This window comes from Henckelia pumila, chromosome 4 (genome assembly GCF_033568475.1).
Source record: "Henckelia pumila isolate YLH828 chromosome 4, ASM3356847v2, whole genome shotgun sequence".
In the NCBI taxonomy this organism is placed as follows: Eukaryota; Viridiplantae; Streptophyta; class Magnoliopsida; order Lamiales; family Gesneriaceae; genus Henckelia; species Henckelia pumila.
The window spans coordinates 210952250-210978386 of NC_133123.1; the positions used below are offsets into that span (position 1 = coordinate 210952250).

The following is a 26137-nucleotide window of genomic DNA, read 5'->3' on the forward strand; positions in this document are numbered from 1 at the left end:
TGATGAGACAAATATTTTTATAAATAAAATCCCTCATTTTAAATATGATTTAAAATTTATATCAAGATAAATAAAGGAAATTTAAATATTGTTTAAATGTTCCTACCTTCCATCAACGGTCAATGTATGTGATGCTACCCGCGGATACGGTCCGGCTCATATTATTGGGGGGCCCGTCCGTCGGAAAGCTGTACATTGGATCGACAAATGTTGTAAGTTGGGTGGAACTCCCATGGGATCGGCTCATATTATTGGGGGATCCACATGGCGACCGTCCATCACAACTTAATATTGATGGGTCATCTTGACATGTCACTTTAAACGGCGTCATATTATTGGGCCCTTATTGGACATGAGGTAAACACATGGGGGTTGCTTTGGAAGCAATTGGGCTCTACCTTTTGAGAATTATGGTTGGCTGATATTATTCGGGACCATAAGTTTGTCAATTGGACTCCATGTTCTCACTAAGGAAAAAGTTTCCCGTTTTCACTAGAGGGTGGTGAAATCGTTAAAATAGTGGGAGTGAGATTCATAAAATTAAATTCGCCTATTTTATGTCTTAGTAAATTGTTAAACAATCATTGATATATGTCTGTTTTCCTTTTCAGTATTTCATACAATGAATTCGCGAAATCCTTTATTCTCGATCCTCGAACAAAACAAGCTGACTGGCGCCAACTATACGGAATGGTTCCGGAAGTTGAAGATTGTCTTAACTTCGGAGAAAATGCTCTATGTGTTAGAGAAAGCACCTCCGAAGGAAGCACCAGCTGATGTTAGTGGAGGAATTGGCCAAGCTTGATGCATGGTGGGACCATGACATCAAGACCAAATGCTATATGCAAGCCTCGATGTCTGATGAACTCCAGAGGCGATTTGAGGACACGGTGAATGCTGCTGACATTCACGCGCAACTCAAGGAACTTTTTGGGGCTCAGTCGAGGGCTGAAAGGTTCTCTACTGTTAAGGAGTTGATGACGTGCCGCATGCGTGAAGGGACTTCGGTCCGTGATCATGGGGTACGAGTGATTTGGCTCATACAGAAGTTAGCGACCCTTGATTTGGTGTTGGAGCATGAACTCAATGTGGACTTGTTGCTTCTATCTCTTCCTTCCTCATTTGATGGATTCGTGATAAATTTTAATATGAACAAGATAGAGGTCACCCTTGAAGAGATGGTCAATATGCTCGTTACATATGAATCCACACTTAAGAAGGATAAGCCAGCTTTCTTGGTGGGCTCCTCATCTTCTGCTAAGAAGGGGCCAAGTATGAAGGGCAAGAAACGTTCTGCCCCACCCAAAAAGGTGGAACCCGAGAAGAAGCAAAAGACAAAGGCTTCAAACAATGGAAAATCCAAGGATGTTTGCCATTACTGCAAGAAGCCGGGTCATTGGAAGCGCAACTGCAAGGAGTATCTTGAGCAGTTAGGAACTGCAAAGGGTATGTTCTATATCGAAATAAACATGTCACTTAATACAACTTCTTGGGTATTGGATACCGGATGTGGATCTCACATTTGCAATGATTTGCAGGTGATGACAAGAAGTCGCAGGCTTAGAATGGGTGAGACCCAGCTGAGGCTCGGGAATGGTTCCAGAGTTGAAGCTACGGCCATTGGAGATGTTTGTTTGATATTGCAGAACGGTTTTAAATTATTGTTGAGAGATGTTTTATTTGTGCCAGATTTAATTAAAAACATTATTTCTATTTCTATGCTTGATAGAGATGGTTATTCTTGTAATTTTGTGAATGGGATTTGCAGTATTTACAAGAATGAATGTTTAATTGGAAATGGACAACTTGAAAACGATCTATATAATTTAAAACTAAAAGACGTTCCAGTGAATTGTATTGACAAACCGGCAACAACAAACAAAAGGAAAATTGATAGTCAAAACCCGGCAAACCTATGGCACGCTAGACTAGGTCATATTTCCTCAAGGAGGATGAACAAGCTAGTGGGAGAGGGCATGTTTGATATGTCTGATATTAACTCTCTACCTACTTGTGAATCCTGCCTAAAAGGGAAAATGACTAAATCTCCTTTTAAGGGGAAGCCTGAGCGTAGTCAAAATCTGTTGGATTTGATCCATACAGATGTTTGTGGTCCATTTAGAGTAGGGACTCAGCATGGCCACACCTACTTCATTACCTTTACTGATGATTATTCTAGGTATGGGTATTTATATTTAATGAAATATAAGTCTGAAGTATTTGAAAAGTTCAAAGAATTCAAGGCTGAAGTAGAAAACAAGCTAGGTAAAAGTATTAAAGCACTTCGATCGGATCGAGGTGGAGAATACTTGAGTACCGAGTTTTTGGACTATCTAAAAGAGAATGGGATTCTCTCTCAGTGGACTCCTCCTATGACACCACAGCTTAATGGTGTATCGGAGCGTCGTAATCGAACTTTGTTGGACATGGTTCGATCTATGATGAGCTTCACTGAGCTTCCACCTTCGTTTTGGGGCTATGCGCTTGAAACGGCGGTATTGTTGTTAAACAACGTCCACACTAAAGCAGTGGACAAGACACCATACGAGTTATGGAATGGCAAAGCTCCTAAGTATTCGTACTTGAGGATTTGGGGATGTCCTGCTTACGTGAAGCGGACAGTGGGAGATAAGTTGGATAGTCGATCCAGCTTATGTTATTTTGTAGGGTATCCGAAGAATTCAATCGGATATTATTTCTATTATCCTGCTGAAACAAAGGTGTTTGTTTCACGGAATGCCACCTTCTTGGAGAAGGAGTTCTTATTGGATAAGAAAGGCGAGATGATGGAACTCGAAGAGGTTCGAGAAGAACCCGAAATACAAAATAACGATCCTACACCTCAGGAACCATTGCTGGACACGCCTGCACCTAGAAGATCCGAGAGGACTTCTAGACCTCCAGTTCGATATGGTCTTCTTCTTGAAGAGGGTCAAGATGAACCCGACATTGGATATGATCCAAGAAGCTTCAAGGAAGCAATTTCTGATGCGGATTCGAATTTATGGCTTGAAGCTATGCAGTCTGAATTGGATTCGATGCATACTAACCAAGTCTGGTCTTTAGTGGATCCTCCCGATGGAATTGTTCCAATAGGGTGTAAATGGATCTACAAAAGAAAGCTTGGGCCTGATGGTAAGATATTGACTTACAAGGCGCGATTGGTGGCGAAAGGTTATACTCAAAGGCAAGGAGTTGACTATGATGAAACCTTTTCACCAGTCGCAATGTTCAAGTCCATAAGAATCCTAATTGCCATAGCTGCATGGTATGACTATGAGATATGGCAAATGGATGTGAAGACTGCTTTTCTTAATGGAGACATTAAGGAAGAAATCTATATGAAGCAGCCTGAGGGGTTCACATCCATGGGAAGCGAGCATAAGGTATGCAAGCTTCAGAGATCAATTTATGGTCTAAAACAAGCATCAAGAAGTTGGAACCAGAAATTTGATGAAACAATAAAAGATTTTGGTTTCATCAAGAATCCGGAGGAACCTTGCGTGTACAAGAAAGTAGTTAAGGATGCGGTGACATTCTTAGTACTTTATGTTGATGACATCCTACTCATTGGGAATGATGTAGGGATGTTACAGTCAACAAAGATATGGTTATCAGGTAGATTTTCGATGAAGGATTTGGGTGAGGCATCCTACATTCTTGGGATACAGATCTATAGGGATAGATCTAAGAGAATGATAGGACTCACTCAATCAACCTACATCGATACCATATTGAAACGGTTTTCAATGGATGGGTCCAAGAGAGGACATCTACCCATGTGTCATGGAGTTTCTCTATCCAAGTCTATGTGTCCCAAGACTGATGCAGAGATAGAGAATATGACACATGTACCATATGCGTCAGCTATAGGTAGTATCATGTATGGGATGATATCTACCAGACCGGATGTAGCATTTGCTCTGAGTGTCACGAGCAGATATCAGTCTAATCCTGGTCAGATGCATTGGAAAGCCGTGAAGGACATTCTTAAGTACTTGCGAAGGACTAAGAATATGTTCATGGTTTATGGAGGACGAGAACTCAAACTGGAAGGCTATACCGACTCTAGCTTCCAAAGTGATGTGGATGACTCGAAGTCAACCTCTGGATTTGTGTTCATGCTCAATGGCGGTGCTGTCTCTTGGAAGAGTTCCAAGCAGGACACCACAGCGGATTCCACCACTGAGGCTGAATACATTGCAGCATCAGCTGCTGCTAAAGAGGCCGTTTGGATGAGGAATTTCGTCCAAGAGTTGGGCGTCATTCCTGAATTTGTTGGTCCAGTCCCGGTGTACTGCGACAACACGGGTGCCGTTGCTCAAGCAAAGGAACCAAGGTCTCATCAAAGATCCAAACACGTACTGAGGAAATACCACATAATCCGGGAGATTGTGGAAAGAGGAGACATCAGTGTCGAACGAGTGGCCTCTGCAGACAATATCGCTGATCCACTTACTAAGCCTTTGCCAGGACCATTGTTTGACAAACATCGCGAAGCAATGGGTCTACGTAGTATGACTAGTTGGCTATAGGGCAAGTGGGAGATTGTAAGAGTGGGTGCCCAGTGAGCCAACTGTGTGGCTATGGGCTTTGTTGACTCTTTGTATAAACAATCTTTTGTTTAATATTATTTACACTTTTATGGCAATGACTTTATATTACTTCATATTGTTATATTGTGATATACTATTGTTGTTTTGATAAAGACCTTGAATATACTATAGTTTATGTAAGATGTGGTAGAACATGGAGATGTCTATCATGAAATACATCTTATAGTCACTGTATATTCTAAAACCGTTCCTAGTCGATTGAGCCGTCCGATAATAAGGATAAGGATCGCTCGAGTTTGAGACTAGCATTTGCGATGCGGAGTACCACGTTTCATTGGTAGGGAACATGGAGATGTTCGAAGCATGCAAATGGATATTCATAGGATGAATAGTCGAACTACCCTATCCGGACTTTCCAAGTGGTTATCACTTATCGAGTGGATAAAGTCCGCGGTTTTGGTTGTACACCATTAGTCCTTACGACTTGAAACATCATGGAGACTCTATATGCTAGTACTGTGCTTTGACTCGTTTACCGACTCTGAGGGGGTCATCAGGTGTCGAGATTGGGTACAGTTACGACACATATAGGAGTCAATGCATTGTTGTCAAGGATTCACCACATACTTGCGAGTGTGGATATCCTATGCGATCTGAGGAGATATTAGTGTGACAAATCTCTGGCCAGAGTACTTGATGTGATTTAAGAAATGGTTTCTTAGTAGCACATGCGATGTCACTAATTTGATCTTCAAGATGTATTGCATAGTTATCGAATCTTGAGCGACTCTCGATATACCAATGGTTGTTGATTCGATCGGGATATATGGATGAAGGGACCGTACTGTACGCTAACCAAAATCTACTGGTTCTTGTAGGCACTATCAGTGATACCTAGGGAATCATGGGGCGATGTTGCTAGGCGCTTTACCATGATTCGTTGGGCAAGTCGGAAAGTGTTGTTCCGAGTCACAAGGAGTTGTGAGCCCACGGCTAGCTGTATCCCTGAACCATTGAGGGTCACACAGTGTAATGGAGTTTTAATCCCCGTTGAGATAGTTAAATTTAAAGAGTTAAATTTAATGAACTAAGGAGTTGGACTTCTTAAATAAGAGTAAGGGAGTAGGATTTCCTAAAATGACATAGGGATGGACATTTTTGGAAACCACTGAATTCGGATTCAGGAAAATTTATTTTGACTTTAAAACGTGCAGAAATGGTTTCTGTACACATTGGTGAAATCGGTTCATCAATCGGAGTCACGATAAATTTTATATTAATTTCTGAACGAGCGGGCTTTGCTTGTCGGGCCCCAGCTTATGATTAATGGGCCCTAAGGAGTTAGTGGCCTGCATTATAAATAAGTTATTTCAGTACAGAAATTAAACACAACAGGTCATAATTTTTGAGACAGAGCAAAAATCGAACCCTAGCCTCTCTCTCAACAAATCGGCCGAACCCTCCCCCTCTGCCCGAGAAAATTCCGGTCTGTGATTTTGAATCGCAGTAAGGAATAACGAATCAAATTCGTGTATTCTCTTCGCAGAAAACTTCTGATAGATTTTCTAGTGCAATCTATCAGAGGGATTAAACCTCTGTTCGTGGACCTGATTGAAGGCGTTCATCGGTTCCAGGGAGAGACAACAAGAGCAGAATTGTTCTGTTGGTGTCCATTAATCTCGTTGCGAGATTTGAGGTAAAATTTATTTATTTGTTATTTAAATTTTACACACACGTAATTCAATCGATGAACGGTTGATACCCATACCATGGAAACGTTCCATGAAAAATTTTTAAACTTCCGCTGCACCGGGTATCAATCGTAATTGGTCTGGGAACTCGCCAGTTTTCCAACAGAACCTTCTGTATTTTCTTTTGTTTATCTGCTTCGTGTGTTCTTATTGGTGTGTTTGTTAAAATTTGTCGTACAAGGACAGTTGGTGTTAATGGTTTGGTATGCAGGTTATTTATCTTTTTTAAGAATTGGGTCACTTTATTTTACTTGGTCGCTATTATTGTTTGTTCGTGTATTTATTGTCTTTTTTTCATGTGTTGAGTTACTGTTATGATGGTTAATCTTGATTTTTTTTGGTGTTTTGATTTTTTTACTTTTTCTTAGGGCTAATTGCATCCACACCCCCTGTGAAAAGTCTAAAAGGCATAAAACCCCCTAAGAAATATTAATAGGCTAATGCATCCCTCAGTTTATAAAAATGTAGCACATTTCACCCCTATGTTATACAAACTCAGGCACATTTATACCCTCTCATAGGGGTTTTTATGATAATTTTTTTAAAACATAGGGTCTAACATGCTATTAATTTTACACAGGATTTTTTATGCCTTTTAGACTTTTCACAGGGGATGTGAATGCAATTAGCCCCTTTTTCTTATCTCATCTTAATATATGTTGTTTTGTGGTTTCAAATGTGGTGTGTGCATCTGTCTTTCTTTGTTTTTGTGGTTTGGTTTTTTGTTAATATTTGTCAATTTCGTTTTATTCTGTTGTTACTGTTTGTACATCTGTTATATATCTTTTTCTTTTTTGGATGGCAGATGGGTCCATTCTTAGGTCTGATAGTTGGACTTAGTTCTATTGTGGTATTTTGTGATGTCAACGTGTGGTTCACAGGTTTTCTCATAGGTTTTTTCTACCTTTTGTGGTGCCGTGTGCCCTAAAAAATTTCACTCTTCATATGTAACCAAATGAAACTGGAATTTCAATTCAGTTTGATTAGAAAATCAATTTTAGCTAGGACCTTATGTCAGGAGAAAATTGAATTGGCAAGGCATTACACCGGCATATATAGGTGTTGTAGGGTATAGATGTGCATTACACCGATGTATATACCCTACAAAACCTATATACGTCATAGGTGTGCATTACATCGATGTATATAGGTGTTGCAGGGTATAGGTGTTTCGGATTTAACGATCAATATATTCGAATTCAATCCGTTATTTAGTCAAATCAAAATCTCTGAGCTGTATAATTAGGGTCGAGTTGTGGCAGTGAAATCAAAAGAAGAAGAGCATCATAGTAGCAAAATCGACAAACAAATTAATACCATGGAAACTGCAAATTCAACAAAATCCTAGGTGAGGATTGAAGAAAGCTAAGAATAATTGGTTTGCTTTTATTTTATTTTTTTTGTTAAAGGATGTTCGTAGAATTATTATTACACATATTTAGGAAATCCTTGGTTAAGAAATGGAGGTTGACAACCTGAAACGGCGCTATAAAACAGCTATTACACCAACTTAAGATTTAGGAACAATGGATGCATGTCACCAAAGATAATATGGGGACTAACTTTTGAAACAGTAATTTTTAGGTCTCTCAGATCATGAAAACACGTTAGCATGCTTAGGTCTAATCTAAGTGGAAAATAAGGGAAAGAGTTTATCAAAATTGTAGCTTAAAACTCGATGAAATGAGACTAGGCAAAAATAATCATACATGGTCAAGAAATTGGTCATTAATGATGGACTTACGTATATGTTTTCATAATCGATGTTTTCAACGACATGAATATTGGGTGACATTATAATTTATTAAAATCATGATCATGAATCACATTCCAAAAATATGTGAAACACGATTTGAAATGGATTACTGTTGAGGCATCGAACTCGAATGAAAATTAATTATTGAGAGCCGATGGTAGATCAAGATTAATGATAAAACTTGAACTTATAAAAATGATTCCGCTTAAAAAAACTAAGATTGGATCTAAAACTTAAACTTGAGAAGTAACACTTAGAAGAAAGATACACATAAGTCAGCAAGTTAAAGATATTCTACAAGCAATGAAATTTTATGTGGCTAAAATTCTAGATTTTGCAATCACCCGTAACTAAACAAATATATACGCAGACAATATATTTTCGTGTATGTTAGGTAGAGTTCAATAAGAAATAATTACAGTTAATTGGATATCATGTAATTTAGTTCAATATTTTATGTCATAACATTAACATTTTCTAAATTGATGGAATCCATTCAATTAATTGATATGAACTAAGTGTTGCAGAAAATTTAATTCTGATTTTTTTGTGGTGGACTTTGAAAAAAATATATATCTTAAAGGTTAAACGAAATTATTTAGAGAATTTCTAATCCATATTTCCCCATTTTCGCGTTATTTAGATATGTATTTATTTTAAAGCAGCGATATTCTTTTGAATAATGTAAGTGAATAACATACAATTTTTATGTTGAAAAAAAATAAGGCAAACAAGTAATTAATTAACATTTATTTTGAATTATATATATATATATATAAATATCATATTAGATAAAATGATAATATAGATAAATAAGTGTAATCTTATCTTAAGATAGATATTATTTAATGGTAGTATGTTGCCCTTGTGCTTCAAGTTATCTTGGTGAATTCATTTTCTTTATAAGCTCGAATTTTTCTTGATCAAAGTCTATATATATATGCTTGTTTGATCTTCGTAGAACTTTTGATGAATACGGGTCCATGGAAGTTAAAAAAAATTGGAAAAAAATTGTGTTAAAATGTTTAATCGAATGATTTTAGGAAAATAAAATAAATTAATATAAAATCGAAAAAATTCATACATTTTTAGATTAACTTAATTAATATTAAAATGATTATATTCAGATTTTTTTAAATATTATCAAAATTGCAAATACATGTTTTTAATCAATATTATCAATATTTTCTTACGTGCAACGCACGTACACCACTTCTAGTTATGATAAATGAGTCGGTTATAATATCTGACAATTGGTGCTAGTTTTACCGTGAAAAATTATCCAAATTGTGAAAAATGATGATAAACCACAATACCTTCCCCAAGGGCCAACTCCAAGACCCTCTATGAACACAGACTTTAGACGAACAAAATAATCAAACTAATAACCTTACTGCAGATGCAATGGCAAGAAACTCCTGATCCCTAACTTTCCTCCGTACTCCATCGATCATCAGATGCCCTTTAACACCTTCTAAACTAACATCGCCTCCATTGTATGATTCACAATCTGGCTCAGTCTCCTTTACTTTCTTAACAGATATCTCAGCCAATTCTTGAATGGCACTCTCGGCTTTTCTTTTGTTGCATTGCTTCAGTTCCCTAAACTCTTTGGTCTCCGATAATGTTACTTCTAAGCTTTCATTGGTGCACTCAAGGAATGGAAGACGGCCTGAAAAACCTGTTGCACAAGGAAGCATGCCCAAGGGACTAGGTTTCCACCATTTGACCACATCCCGACTACTCTTTGGTCTGGATTCGGATTCTTTTCGCTTTATAGCATTGCCATTGGCTCGAGACTGTTTGATCAACTCAAATTTCTCTTCAGCGTAAAGGAGAGATTCTTCTAGTTGAGAAAGGGGGATGAAATCACCTGGGGGATAAGAGTTTGGTTCCAAATCAGATAGTCCCAATGAAGAAAGTTTCTTGAGTTTATGGTGCAAAGAGAGGTCGCCGATCAGATGTGCGATAATCAAGGCAGATTCCATTAATTGCTTTTTTTCAGGAAAGGATATCAAAAGACATCTATGAAGAAGTCCAGTTAAAGATGCCTTGCATTTCTCGGCCAGAAAACCTTGGCATTCTGAAGATTCTTCATGACTAGCAGTAGTTAACATCTTCAAATGTGGAATAAACGACTCAAACAAACTCAAAAGTAACTCAAATCCGTGAGCCTTGAGTGAATTCTCTAGAGGCAAGTGTTCCCCTGATGAAGATTCACATAATCATTAAACCATGATGAATATAGAAATGATTCTCCAAACTAATTGTACAAAGGCAGCCAGCAAGATTACGTGCATAATAGAACTCCTAGTGGATATATAAACAACAATAGATGAAATTCCAACATTACATGCCCTACGAAAATGCGAGAATAAGGTGAGAAGCAATTGATTAGTTACCTGATTCATAATTCATCACTTCTTGAGCTTCCATCTTTTCAAGAATTGTGTCAGCAAGCGTTACAAGAAATTCTGGTTCCCTTCTAGATAATTTCAAAACAATCGATTTCCAGCCATCATATGAAGTTTGCTTATTTTCAATACTCAGATCAACATGCGAGTGCTTCTTTAAATTGGACGATTCTAATGCACTAAGCAAGAACTCCAACAGAACATGTGCCACTTGAGAAGAAAATGAAGAATACAAAAGGAGAACTTTCTTCAATAGTTTGGAGTGCCGGTTCTTCAATTTCCTAACTTGGCTCTTAAAACCTGAAAAGTTAGGGCATTTCCCACCCAGAGATTAGGACCCTTGCAAATATAAGACAATGTTAAGATGCAAAAAGCAGAAGCCCAATAAATTCATCATAGAGAACGTAAGTGTCATGAAGATTAACAAGAACGAGGGAAACATGTACAGCCATATGTGCAGTAGAAATATATTCTTTTCTGAATAATTATTCACAGTACAACCCTACACTATATATAGGTGTGGAGAAAAGGAAACAAAATATCTTATTTGTACAGAAATATTAGTTAATATTTTATTCTTTTTTGTAGATTAAAATTAAGGATAGATAATATTCTGTCACATTAAATTAGGGCTGGTAGTTGTGTATATAATGATGATATTTGTAACATCTTTGATATGAGAAAAATATTATTCATACCACTGATAAAATGTTCTCTTATTTCCTGTGCATATATTCCTTGTATTTGGTCTGCTCACATGGTATCAGAGCCATAAGGCTTTGATAACGCAAGTGGGAACCTTGTGAAAGGAGTACTAACATCTGGGTTGATAAACCCTCACCCTCCACATCATTCAAATCGTGATTCCGTTGAAATTCAAACAGAAGTTCATCTCCTGCAAAGCAGCAACTCTGCCTGGGCCATAAAACCAACGCTGGTGCATCTCGTGTGAAGAGGCGACGAGTTTGGGGAACAAATCCGACACCTTGCAGATCCTGAACAAGTGCGATTATGTCTGGGTCAAATGAAGAGAGTTCGGAAATCCCCAGTGTTGTTGTGGGCCTGAAATCCCAAGATTTGTACCCTAATGGGCTTGATCACTCATCAGTCCATCTTACCATTCATAAATTGAATGGTAAAAATTTTCTGGAATGAGCCCAGTCCATTAAATTGGTGATTGACGGCAAGGGACGGCTGGGATACTTGACAGGAGAAACAAAGGAACCTGAGAAGAACGATACCAAGTGGAATTCTTGGAAATTTGAGAATTCTATGGTAATTGCATGGCTTGTAAACTCCATGGAACCTTCAATTGGGAAAACCTACCTGTTTCTTCCAACTGCTAGGGACGTCTGGGATGCTGTGAGGGAGACATACTCTGATTTGGAGAATTCTTCACAGATTTTTGAACTGAAAACCAGGTTGTGGAATTCCAAGCAAGGGGAAAGGAACGTGATTGATTATTACAATGAAATGCGAGCATTATGGCAAGAATTAGACTTGTGTTATGAAGAATCTTGGGAATGCAAGAATGATAGTATAAAGTACCAAAAACGCATGGAAAATGATCGAGTATATGTGTTCTTGCTGGACTTAATCGAGAGCTTGATGATGTTCGTGGCAGAATTCTTGGGAAGAAACCCCTGCCATCTCTAAGCGAAGTTTTTGCAGAAGTAAGAAGAGAAGAGGGAAGACGCCGGGTAATGTTAAGTGTCAAACCTGTGCCTGCTATTGAAGTGTCTGCCCTTGTGTCCAAAAACACCAGTAACCAGCAACCTCGACAATGGCTGAGAGGGGATCGAATCAAGTGTGAACACTGTCATAAGCCATACCACACACAGGAGACATATTGGGAATTGCATGGCAAACCACCAAACTGGAAGCCAAAATTCCCAAAGCAAAAGGGCCGAGAATTCAGAGCCAATCAAACTGAAGATGGAGAAGAAACAGGGGCAGCCTCTGGAACACTTCTTTTAGTAAGGAACAATTAGAACAATTGTATAAATTTTTCCAATCCACACAGCTCTCAAAACCCACATCTGCCTCATCTTCTAGTTCATTAGCTCAACAAGGTAACTTCTTCCAACATACAGCCTTACATACATCTGTATTATTTGATGATCCATGGATAGTAGATTCTGGAGCAACCGACCACATGACAGGTTCATCTAAATTATTCTTATCCTATACCCCATGTGCGGGAAACAAGAAAATCAAAATATCCGATGGATCTTTATCCCCAATTGCAGGAAAAGGGTCCATCGCCATTTCAAAAATATTGATTTTGCATAATGTTCTCCATGTCCCTAATCTTTCTTGTAATTTACTGTCAATCAGCCAGTTAACTCAAGAAATGAAATGTGATGCTAAATTCTCTCAAAATCTGTGTGAATTTCAGGATTCAGACTCGGGGATGACGATTGGCAATGCTAGGGAGAACGGTGGGCTCTACTACTTTAAGAGATCAAGCTCGCATGGACAAGCTCAACAATCCTGTGTTGAACCGAACTCGAGCACCAATGATTTAATGTTATGACATCAGAGATTAGGACATCCAAATTTGTCATATTTGAGATACGAGCTTTATTTAAGCATAAAAAAACCTTTGAATTTCAGTGTGAGGCGTGTCAATTTGCTAAGCATCATCGTGCCACTTTTCCAGCACAGTCATATCAAGCATCTACACCTTTTTCCCTTGTTCATAGTGATGTTTGGGGACCATTTAAAATTCCAACAATTTCTGGAAAAAAAATGATTTATCACATTTATTGATGATCATACACGAATGACATGGGTATACTTGCTAAGCGAAAAATCTGAAGCTGAACATGTTTTCAAAATTTTTTATGCTATGGTTCAGACACAATTTCAAAAAAATGTTCGCGTATTGCGTAGTGATAACGGGAAGGAGTACTTTAATCAAATTCTAAGGACATTTTTTCTGGAAAATGGGATAATTCATCAAAGTTCTTGTGTTCGCACTTCCCAAAAATAGACATCTCCTAGAAGTGGCTAGGTTTCTAATGTTCAGCACTGGAGTACCCAAGTACTTGTGGGGAGAAGCTATCCTAACTACCACTTATTTGATTAATCGGATGCCTTCTAGAACTTTAAACTTTCGTTCACCTTTGTTAATGTTTAAAGACAGCTTTCCTTTGTCACATTTACCCTCTGACTTACAACCTCGCGTGTTTGGATGTATCGCCTTTGTTCATGTGTATGATCGAGATAAATTGGATCCTCGGGCATTGAAATGTGTTTTTGTTGGATATTCTTCAACCAAGAAAGGATATAAATGCTTTGACCCACAGAAAAAAAAGTCTTTCGTCTCACTGGATGTCACATTCTTTGAGTCTCAAGCCTATTTTCCTCATCTTCAGGGGGAGAATATACTTGAAGACTCGTTTCCTGACCTTGTCTCTCCTAATAAAGTCATTCTGATGTCATGGTTGATCTAGACATGAGTCTCGCACCACTAACAACAACAACAGAGTTAGCGTCCACCAATGAGAGCGGCACTAGAACAATGGGTGACAATGAGCGTCTGTTTGGTCAAGTCTATGCGAGAAGACAACCTCAAAGCAGGAAAGGCCCCGTGATCCCACATGACCATGGGTCAAAACCAAGAAAAGAATCTGATGTCACAACTCCTCCAAATCCAGGTAATGAATCTGATCCATCTCACAGTGAAATTGTTTTTCCCAGGTCTCTAGATCTTCCCATTGCCCTTAGAAAAGGCACTAGAACATGTACCCAACATCCATTATCTAACCATGTATCCTACAAGAATATTTCTAAGTCCTATTCCAGTTTTATCTCTCAGTTGCATAGTGTGGATGTTCCTAAGTCTATACAGGAGGCTCTATCTGTTCCGCATTGGAAGGAGGCTGTTCTAGAGGAAATGCGTGTCTTGAAAAAGAATGACACATGGGAAATAGTAACTTTGCCTAGAGGAAAGCAAACATTGGGCTGCAAATGGGTGTTCAATGTGAAAATCAACTCTGATGGGTCATTGAAGCGATATAAAGCCAGACTTGTTGCCAAGGGATTTACTCAAACATATGGGATTGATTATCAAGAAACGTTTGCTCCAGTGGCAAAGCTAAATACAGTATGAATTTTACTCTCTCTAGCTGCAAATCTGGATTGGCCCCTGCACCAGTTAGATGTGAAAAATGTTTTTCTCAATGGAGAATTGGAAGAGGATGTATATATGAATGCTCCTCCAGGATTTGAGGATCAATTTAAAGGAAGAATTTGCAAACTGAAAAACTCCCTCTATGGACTAAAACAGTCCCCACGAGCATGGTTTGAAAAGTTTTCCAGATCAGTAAAAAAACATGGCTACACTCAGGGACAATCCGATCACACTATGTTTGTGAAGCATACAAAGGGTGGAAATGTGTCTGTTCTAATTGTGTACGTTGATTACATAATTTTAACAGGAAGCGATGAAATTGAAATAACAAGACTGAAGCAGTGTCTCGCATCAGAGTTTGAGGTCAAAGATTTGGGTCCCTTGCGTTATTTCTTGGGAATGAAAGTTGCCAGATCAAGAAATGGGATATATGTCTCACAGAGAAAATATATCTTGGATTTACTTGAAGAAACCGGGATGAGTGGTTGCAAACCTAGTGATACTCCTATAGACCCAAACTTGAAACTCGGAAATGTGATTGAAGGAACTCCTGTTGATACAGGAAGATATCAACGGTTGGTGGGAAAGTTAATTTATCTTTCTCACACACGACCCGATATTGCCTTCGCTGTGAGTATGGTGAGTCAATTCATGCATTCACCGTTTGAGGAACACTTAGAAGCCGTCTACAAAATCTTGAGATACTTAAAGAACACTCCAGGGAAAGGATTACTATTCAAGAGGGGTGAACAGAGAAGTATAGAGGGATTTACAAACGCTGATTGGGCTGGATCAACTACAGATAACTTCAGGGTATTGTACTTTTTTGTGGGGAAACCTAGTTACCTGAAGGAGTAAAAAACAGAATGTTGTGGCGAGATGCAGTGCTGAAGCAGAACTAAGGGCTATGGCAAATGGAGTATGTGAATTACTCTGGCTCAAGATGGTTTTGGAAGAATTGAAGATAGAAGTGGTAACTCCTATGAAGTTGTTTTGTGACCACAAGTCAGCTATTAGCATTGCAAATAATCCAGTCAGCACGATAGGACCAAACATATTGAGATTGATAGACACTTTATCAAGAAAAAATAGAAAGTGGGGTGATATGTATGCCTTATGTTCCTTCAGGACAACAAGTTGCTGATGGTTTAACTAAAGGACATTTTCGACCAAAGTTTGAAGAATTCACAAGCAAGTTGGGCATGATCAATATCTTTGCACCAACTTGAGGGGGAGTGTGGAGAAAAGGAAACAAAATATCTTATTTGTACAGAAATATTAGTTAATATTTTATTCTTTTTTGTAGATTATAATTAAGCATAGATAATATTATGTCACATTAAATTAGGGCTGGTAGTTGTGTATATAATGATGATCTTTGTAACATCTTTGATATGAGAAAAATATTATTCATACCACTGATAAAATGTTCTCTTATTTCCTGTGCATATATTCCTTGTATTTGGTCTGCTCACAATAGGAAACTTATTTCTATATTCTATTAACAATCTAACCTTAATTAATAGACAAGAAATAAGGAATAAATATAAGTCAAATATTCTAAGACTAAATACAATATTTCTTTCCTTTTTTCTACATGTCATATATATGGCAAGTTAAACTTGGTTTCTTATACATTCAAATGTGTTTTCATAAATACAAAAAAAAAAAAAAAATCCTACGCTCAGGTTTCAGCAGAGTTAGAATATGATTGCTTTCCAGAAGCAAGAAAGAGATTTATTTGGCGGTTAGGTATACAGTACACGGTAACTTAATGTAGCATAATCACTATATCATCCACTATAAACATGGGTGACATAAAACTTCCATGTAAAAGACATATATATTAGGTAATCCATCAACCTACACTGCATCGGGTGCTTTTCACCAGCAATAGAATTAGCTAAGGAATACATGCAACTGATTTGTCACTTTGCAGTGATTTGAGTCGTTGGCATTCATCCATCATTTAGGGGAAAAAATTTACTTTTTAAAACCATCATTGTCAAATCTTTATGCTATGTTAAGCCATAAATGAAGTTCATGTCTTATTATAATACTTTGTAAGTTTGTATGGAGTTCGAACCGAAACTGTAAGCTATCTAAATTCTTATAAGTTCATAAAATCCACACGACCAAAGTGAATCTTGAGAGGCTGCATAATTTGATGTTCGGGTGGAGAAAGATGTATTGTGCAAACACAGCTGATAAAAACAATTATTAAGAATGCTACAGTCGTAAAAGAAGTAGGTATAACTCAAATGCATCAGGATTCGACTAAAGAAAGATTAAAAAATCAACTCACATTTTCCCTCGGGGCTTGAATTACTAGCCTTCACAGCTATTTTTGCATTCTCACACAGAGCAACTTTCTGTAATCGGTGCTTAATTTTTTTCTCCATATTTTCCTTCTCAATGTTTTGATCTGGAATGACCTTTTCTTGAGGTTCCCAATAATATGATATCAACCAATCTAGTGCCTGCATATTAAATAACAGATCTGACAGCATCAATATCTCAAAAAAAATACTGCAATAGTCATTTAAAAGATACATTGACACCATAAAACTCAAAGAACACATTATAAGATGGCAAACAAAATTCAATACAGAAGAACGTAGAAGTTCAATTGTTTTTCAGGGAATAGATAAATGGAGGGATTAAATGTTTCACCAAAGTTATTTCTGTAACCATTCCAAGGTAACATGTCAACTGGCCTCCGAAGCAAACAGATATCAAGGTTTTCAAAAAAGAAAAGGAATAAGGGGTGTTTGAGACATGAATGATCAATGCAATATATGTTGCAACGGGACATTTACAACAAATTGAACGCCCCTGGACGTTTAAAGCTTGCTAGATTAACCTTTTCATCGATAATATATGAAATCATCCCATAAATTATTTCCTCACAAATGTTGGATATATTTGGAAAACAAAACAGAAAATATAACATGTTGTCCAAAATTTTCGAAGAATTATGTTCTTAAAACTATTTGCGAAAAACACAGAAACAGATCCAAACATAGCCAATGTTTTCAAGGAAAGGCAGAATCACAAAAAATTTATGCAAAAAGACAATCGAGAAATACAGAGAAACATAAAACATAATATACGATAACAAGCTATTAGTCATTAGTTAGAATCAAAACTGACCTTTTCTGAGGCACCGCGGAGTAGTTTAAGAGAAGGGAGATCACGATGAGAACCCTCTGCAAGTATCCCATATCAAATACAGATCACAGATAAGAGAACACAAACAAATTCGTGATATATGAAAACTGATGGGATTTTATTTACCAAAGAACAAGAACACTAAGAATCAAGAAGTAGATAAGTATCATAAGAAAATTAGGATATATTGATAAACAGAAATGATTACGATCCCAGAGACCCTGCTCTATAATTTCCCCTAGCAAATGCTAATAACCATAATGAAAATATGCTGAATGAAATAATTAACTCCTCTGTATGCAATAATGGGCTTTTCATCATTCTTTTCGCCCAATTTACTCTCATTCCTATCAATACTCTTCCCTTCAACATTAGCCTTGTCCTCAAGGCTAAAAGTAGGAAATTGAGTAGCCATTACAGCAGCATATTCCCAAGTAGCTAAAAGTAGGACCTTTCCATCGAACCAAAACCTGCAAAATTTCATCATCTCCCACAGATTTATACCTCCTGGCCAGCACTTGTTTTGGTTCATAATCAACTGCCAAATCAGTGGCCGTTTCTGCAGGTAAGCTCGCTTCACCAAATTGGTCACCTAAAGCCCTTTTCAAGCACATCATGGAACACTGGATGAACCTTCGAACCTGCAGGCAACTGTAGTTTATAAGCAACCTTACCCAGCTTCTGCAGAAATTTAGAAGGACCATAGTATCGGGCTGCCAGCTTTTGATAAATTCTTCGGCATATGGACTGTTGGCAGTGGGGCTGAGCTTAACAAAAACCGGTTCATCAACTTCAAATGCAATATCACGATGGTGAACATTGGCCTGCTTCAACATTCGTTGTTGTGCCCTCTGCAAATTACAGCTGATCTGCCTCAAGAGCTCATTTCTATCACTCAATTCTTGAGACACAGTAGCCACAAGAGACTCCCCTGGTACGAAACGCACAATGGTTGGAGGTTTTCTTCCATAAACAACCTCAAAAGGCCTCATCCTTGCTGTTGATTGGCACGTGGTGTTGTACTAGAATTCTGACAAATGTATCCACTAAGCCCAAGTTCGTGGGTGTTCTGACGCAAAACAATGGAAATATGTCTCAAGGCATCGTTTCAAACCTCAGTTTATCTGTCTGTTTGGGGGCGATATGCAGAACTCATTTTAAGCTTGGTGCCTTGCAGCTTGAAAAATTCTGTCCAACACATAACGGTGGAACCTGAGCTTTGATACCATGTTAAGGAAATTGTACTTGGACCTAACTCCACCACAAAAACTAGCTCAAGGAGAGAGGATTGTCTTTGTCTATATATTAAACTCCAAGAATATTTATCCAACCGATGTGTGACATAACTAACACACCAATTTTTTTTTTAATCGCGCAACTTGAGCACTGTCTCATAATCTAGAACAATACATGATTCTACAAGTTTTTTGATTGCACGAAATCAAAGCAATCTGCCACAGTTTTTTAAACGTGGCCGGGAACAATTAAGCCTTTTTCTAACAAAAAAAAAGAGATCTAAAACCAGTAAATTTAGAAAAGTAAAATTGTGGAGCACCTTAACAGGCTCAACTTCTAGTTTAAGAGCGGACTTTACGATAATACCAACAGTATCCGAGTGTCCTAAAGTTCATCATCATCCACATCAACTGCAGGGTTGTCTTCCTTAGAATCTATCCAGCTGGCATCGTCATCAGCCTCATTGTCTTCTGCATCAGAATCATTATCTCCATCCTCAGCATCCGAATCAGCTGGATCCGCCTTTGACTCCTCTTCTCACTCCTTTTCTGCCTCGTCAAAAGCAGCCTTCTCAGCCTCCTTTCGCTTTCCACATGCATCTTCAGCTAGCTGCTTAGCATACTCGGGATCATCACATACCAAGACATTGTCAAACATGGTTCCAGATTTGACCTACCACAACTCAATGCTTACATACTTCAGATTCGAGAAAACATCGAGATCTGGATCATCCTTGAAGTCTAGATTATCAATCAATGGTGTCTCCCACTTCCGACTGTAGTTGGGGTTCTTAATTTTCTTTGGCTTCCATGGACCCTCATATTGAGGATTGGGAATGGTTGGTGCTGTCTACTCACCATCTCCTCCTCATCCCAATCCTCTAGCTTTTTGGCATCGGGGTCTAGAATCTCTTTCAGAATGTCATCTTAACCCTCGGGCTTTTGGTCTTCAGGGTCAAGTATACATTCTTTGTCATCCCAGTCTTCAGGCTTCTTGGCCTTCATGGGTCCTTAATCGTCTTTGGAGGGAGAAGATCCCAGTCCGAATACAAGCTACCAGATTGCTTCTCTACCTTGTCAATGAGGATGTTGTACGTACTACGTAGCATCAGGGCGGAGAATGAAAGTATAGAAATGAGTCAGTTGGTCAGTTTCACATGGAACATCCTTCTTGATCAAGTGGTTTGTCCCATTGTATGTGAGATATAGCATGTACTTCCTTAGTGTTGTAGCCACAGATGTCTGGTCCAAACATGAATGTAAAAAGTGTCACCACCAAATTTCTTCTGGTCAACTTCACCGCTAAGCAATTTCATGTATCCACCGCCACAGTTAAGTTTCTGTTGATTCTTGACAGAGAACTGGAAAACCCTTATCGTAAAGATTATATGATTGGTTTGAAGAATGCCAGCTATTTTGTGGAAAATAAACTTGTATGCCACATGCTTGAACATGCTTTGCTCATTGTATGCATTGTGAAATGGGTGCTTGACAAAATGCCCTTGAGAACTTCTGTTGGTTAATTTCTATCGATTTTCAGTTATTTCGAATCCTTCTATTTCCATTTTTTAAGCTTAATCGCTACCCAATGGAGAGATTACAAGTTTGTATGTATTATGGAATGGATATAAGAATCTCGTTGGTTACCTTTTTTAAAAATCCAAATATTAAATTTTGAACCTTTCTCATTTGAAGGGATGACTACCTCTGGCTCTATTGATGTCCGTTAGGTCTAACACTTAGTGATACAAAAACCATTGACTAAATTTTACAAGAATGCACAAAATCATATGCTCACATTCACCACGAGATCGCCCAATGTAAGGGATACACAATCGGCTCCGGAGGAATCAACTCCCAATTGCATAATTTGTTGGAGATTAAAGCTCCTCGACGCCTTGGGGTGTGAAAGATGGGTGTAGTTAATTACTTAGAGGCAATGTTTTCATAACCGGACTGGTGATCGAACTTGTTTACCTTGAAAAAACGGTTTAACCGGTCGGACGGTCGAACCGGAAAACCGTTTATATAATATAATATAATTAATAATATATGTTAAAATTTAAAACCTAAAAGATGTATATAAATAGACAAAAAAATATATTTATCCTAGTTTTAAAAATAAATAACGATATAAATATATTCAAAATATTAATTATAGTTATATAATTTTATAAGTAAATAAAGTAATTGAAAAAACTCTAATAACACTAAAATAATATTTTTTTAAATGTATAAATTTCAATTAATCATGTATATATATAATAAAATATTAAATTAAAGTTTAAAGTTTTTTAAAAAAAAACTAATTTTCAAAAAAAAAATTAAAAAAGTTCAAAATTCCGATTGAACAGGTTCTTGGTCGGTTCTTGAGACCGGTTCTTGGCCGGTTCGACCGGTTTTGACCGGTTCTTGACCGGTTCTGGACGGTCCAACCGGTAAAACGGTTATTTGGGGTATTCCGGACCGGACGAGCGACCGGTTCCCGGTCAAACCGGTCGAATCGGCCGGTCCGGTCTGGTTTTAAAAACACTGCTTAGAGGCCATACGCTGCTAGATGATCTCACATCCAATAGAAAAATACACAAGATTACTGATATTCTTCTGTCCCTACAACACCCCCTACACTCTCGGAAAAAGGCGAACTGTTCACAACATACTGGTTTCCGAGTCTGAACTGAAAACCATGGGTGCAAACCTTCACTATACACAACGTGGAGGGCCTGGAGGCGATGTCACATTCCACGGTCCTGACCAGGTCATTTTGTATCCAATTATCTCGTTGAGAGAGAACGGCTTAAGGGCAAGAGAATACGTGGAGTAGCTCGAATCGACGATTATTGAGCTAACTGCCCAGGTTCCACCTTTATGTGTTGGACTGCCTATAGTTGGGCCACCCGTTAATGTCTCCACGCTCTAGTCGTTTCATTCCTGAGCGTCAGAGGGATGTGTTGGTGTGTCCCATATCGGTCGGGTAAATATCCTAAGAGTTTAATATATAGACAAAGACAATCCTCCCTCTTGAGCTAGCTTTTCGGGTGAGTTAGGTCCAAGTCCTCTTTGAGCTAGCTTTGGGGTGAGTTAGGTCCAAGTCCAATTTCTTAAGCTTTTGGGGTGAGTTAGGTTCAAGAGGGGTGAGTTAGGTCCAAGTCCAATTTCTTAACCGAGAAAATAAGTATTATTAAGAAATTGAGGATATATTGATAAGCAAAAATGATTACAATCCCAGAGACCCTGCTCTGTAACTTCCCCCAGCAACTGCTAGTAATCATATTCAAAATATGCTGAATGAAATAATTAACTCCTCACTCCCTCTCGATATTCCCTTCCCCCCGTGCACTGCCTTTTTTCTTCTAGAACTAGCAAATTTTTGCACACAATCCGTGCACAAAATTAAATTTGTTTGAAATATGTTGAGATTGAAGTTTCTTTAAAGTTAATATTTGATGTTTTATTTTATTGAATTGTTATTTAGTTCAAAAAATAACAAAATTGTGGGCAAAGGGGTATTTTGGGAAAGAAAACTTGGTATGCCACTAAAATGCCTTTGAAGTTAATATTTGATGTTTTATTTTTTGAATGGTATTTAGTTCAAAAAATAACAAAATTGTGGGCAAGTGGTATTTTGTGAAAGAAAACTTGGTATGCCACTAAAATGCTCTTACTTAATAGATAACTAGCAGCAGTGGCACACGCTATGCGTATGTAACAAATAAAATGTGATGTATAATTTAATATATTGATTTTTTTTATATGGCATATAGTGTTTGACATATTAAATAGTGCATCTCATTCTAAGTTTAATTTTCCAAAGCAAAAGCATTAAATCTATCTCCAAGCTATTTACTTTCAAATCAAATTTGAGCACATAATAAAAATAAATAAAAAAACCATGATAAAGAAAACTGAAGATGTTAAAAAATATAAATTTTCTTAAAAACCCAGAAAAACTTGATAAGAACACGATAAAGAAAATTGAATATCAAATAACAAATCATAAAAAAATCATTCTAGTCTTCAACAAATCTAAGTAGAATCGGATATAGAAGAAAAAAACATTATACCAGAAAATTAAATTATGAAAATACAAAATGGTGAATTGTAAATGGTTTATGACCTCTCCCAAGACATTCGGGTCATGACCACTAAGCCCACGAATAAAATCGGTATTGACTCATCTTTCACACCAATTGTAGAAAAAAAATTAGATAGATGATAAGAAATCAAAAAAATTCACTACAATGAAGCATAAAAATCCGACTGAGATATGGAAAAGAAAACACCAAAACAGTAGCAACACACCTTGCATTGGAGAAGAGAATTCCGATCTTTACTTGATATTTTGGCTTTCAGAATTGGACGATTCAATTCTTTTCTACTTTGTAGGAAAATTAAAGTTGTTTTGCAGATGTGGGAGAGAGATGAAACATGGAGATGTGGAAAGAAATTAAAAGGTTGAAAGTTATGGAGATGTGGGAAGAAATTAAAAGGTTGGAAGTTATGAAAAATTTATTTTTCTTTTGCCCTTTGACAACCGTGTGCAAGGAATCTATGACATGAGAAGAGTTAAAAAGAGGGGTAAAATGGGAAAAAAAAACATGGTGTCCTCTTGTCATACCAAATGCAGTTTTTATGTGTCTCTCAAGTATTATAATATAGTAAAGATAGTAAAGATATAGAAGATATAGATATACAGTAATGGGCTTTTCATAGTCCTTTCGGCCCAATTTACTCTCATTCCTATCAAAACACTATTGAGAGAATTAAAAGAAGACAATTCAACCCAAAAAATGTGAAGGGGTCACTCACCATGACGAATATCAATCAGCGTTCGTGGGATGCCAATGGCATCAGCTGCCTCACCAATTGAAATGTCATTCTTTCTCCGTGTTTTCTCAATTATGCCATTGACAAGCCTTTGGAAAACCGAAAAACAAACACAGCCAAAGGAAACAGAATTAAACATTTTCCCAAACTTAAAGTGCAAAATGTTGAAAACAGAAAATAGAATAGCTACCTCATAATTGCCATGCAATATTGCATGGACAGCGCTTCCTCTGACTGCCGAGCACTTTCATTCAAATCATGTCTGCGATAAAAAACACAGAAATAGAAACTATAGAAAGACAAGTAGAAGGTAATGTTCAATGTGCACAATCACATTAAGACTCCTTCAGCAACCTATCAACTGGATTTGATGCAGGCACTATTGTAATACCGTAGAATGCATGTTATACTCATCGAGGTCTGTGTAACTTCATCCCAAAAAAGTGTGCCAATATAAGAAATAGACATATATATTTTTCTACACCTTAAAGAAATATTCTGTAGCTGAGATTCCAGGAGGTATTAACAGATCAATTCAAAAAAATCATCTTTGTCGAATTTCATTAGAAAGTATTCACTATATAAAAACAAACAAACCAAAAGGCCTTCCAAACTAGCATAATGATATTCTTGATTTTACTTACTAAGAGGCATAACAGTTACTCCTAACAAAGGAAGGCAAAAAAAGGATAAGTTTAATGGGCCCATGAAAAACTAAAGCATCAAGAATCCTATTGGTTTCCCAATTCCACAAAACTAGACAAAAAGTTACACACTATCACACATTGATCACACCCAACTCAGAACATGCTTCTTTTATAACGTGTAAACAAAACAAAAATTACCTGAAGTAAGGATCTTTCTGTTGATTTTCAATAATTGAAGCTGTAACTTCAACCTGCACAGGAATGCAGCTCCTACTCCGCCATGTCCGTATCTTAAAAACCCCAAAAAACAAACCAAAAAACAAAAGAAACGCTGTTTATTCAATCACGTAAACATAAAATAAATGCTAAATTAGTTATTGCATAAAGTACTTACTTTTTTAAGGACGGAGGCAACTAAATCTGGAGAAGAGGAGAAAATGGATTCTCTGACAAACCGCCAGTCATCCCAACTGAACCAAAGCACAGTTTTGAAATCGTCGGGTTCGTGTATTGGGCCTTCGTTATATTCAAATAGTGTGTGATCCATAGCTTGTGACTCTTCCCTTTCTTTCCCTGAGTGTCACAGTAAAAATAAGTGGAGTAAAATAAAGCTGGCAGGAGAAAATCCCAAAAGCACATCGACAGCGGAGCGACCTAAAGAAACAATCGCGCAGTTTTTTTTTCCACTTACTAATTATTTTTTAAAACAGAAATAGTGTTTTAACTTTTGAGTTAGGATACTATATTCTGCTCGATCAACAACTAATTAACTGAACAAAAACTAAAAAAAGGTTATCTAAACAGATTAAACCAAACGCTTTAAAAAAAAATATTTAAAAATAGGTTATCATCTTCTTCTATTGATCCCAAATAGGATGATGTTTCTTTTTCTAAAAAAAAAAAAGGCTATCATATTTTCCGCACAATGATGTTTCAACCTTCCAACCAGAGCACTTCAAATCAGTAGTGTCACAAACATTTGAAATCACATTTAAAAAAAATTTATTTAACTGACCATTAATGTTTTACCTTCAAACTTGTTTTACAAATTAGTCCAACCACGTTTTCCGATCTTCTTTTCCACAGATTTCCATGAAAAGCTCGGCATGAACTGGTGCTCTATACTGGGAGGAGCTACATTACAACCTAAATCGACAAGATACTCTGTAAATTCGTAGAAAACTGAACTGAACAAAACTCGAAGTACATAAACTCGTTTTCCGCAGATAAACATGAGAAAAGACCAGAATCAAAATTAATTTTAAAAAAACAACAAAATAAAACAAAAGACTTGCCTCTCACTTTACGCATCCTTTTGGTTCGAAGATGAGGATGGGCAACAATGGAGAAATCAGATTGATGCAAGAATTGGGTTAAGAACAGATGCAAGTATTGGGTTAAGGGCAACAAATTGTTCTTTGTAGGTTTAGGACAAAAACCAACCCAAAACAAACTAAATTGAAAGTCAGTCAAGTCCAATATACTTCTGTACAGTGGGTGAGCCGTCAAAACCGGTAAGGCCCTCGCACCAGCCCACCTCACCATGAAATCATGAAAAATTGACAGGTTGGGTCAAGGTTTTACTAGCATGTTTGGAAGCTGGCCTAAACGGGCCACGAGTTGAGCCGGAGCGGGCCGACCC

General features: G+C 37.4%; 1 protein-coding gene and 1 pseudogene across 1 annotated transcript; both read right to left on the reverse strand.

Moving 5' to 3' along the window:
* Positions 1-9254: 9254 nt before the first annotated feature.
* Positions 9255-25926, reverse strand: LOC140866024 (uncharacterized). The gene is made up of 10 exons (XM_073270879.1): positions 25791-25926; positions 25525-25641; positions 24890-25068; positions 24694-24785; positions 24039-24110; positions 23831-23937; positions 17769-17824; positions 16921-17095; positions 10466-10777; positions 9255-10269 (listed from the first exon to the last, which is right to left on the reverse strand). Exons 3-10 carry the CDS (start codon positions 25040-25042, stop codon positions 9440-9442), a joined length of 1797 nt encoding a protein of 598 aa, XP_073126980.1. The 5' UTR covers positions 25043-25068; positions 25525-25641; positions 25791-25926; the 3' UTR covers positions 9255-9439.
* Positions 19184-21011, reverse strand: LOC140865040 (calreticulin-like; annotated as a pseudogene).
* Positions 25927-26137: the final 211 nt, after the last annotated feature.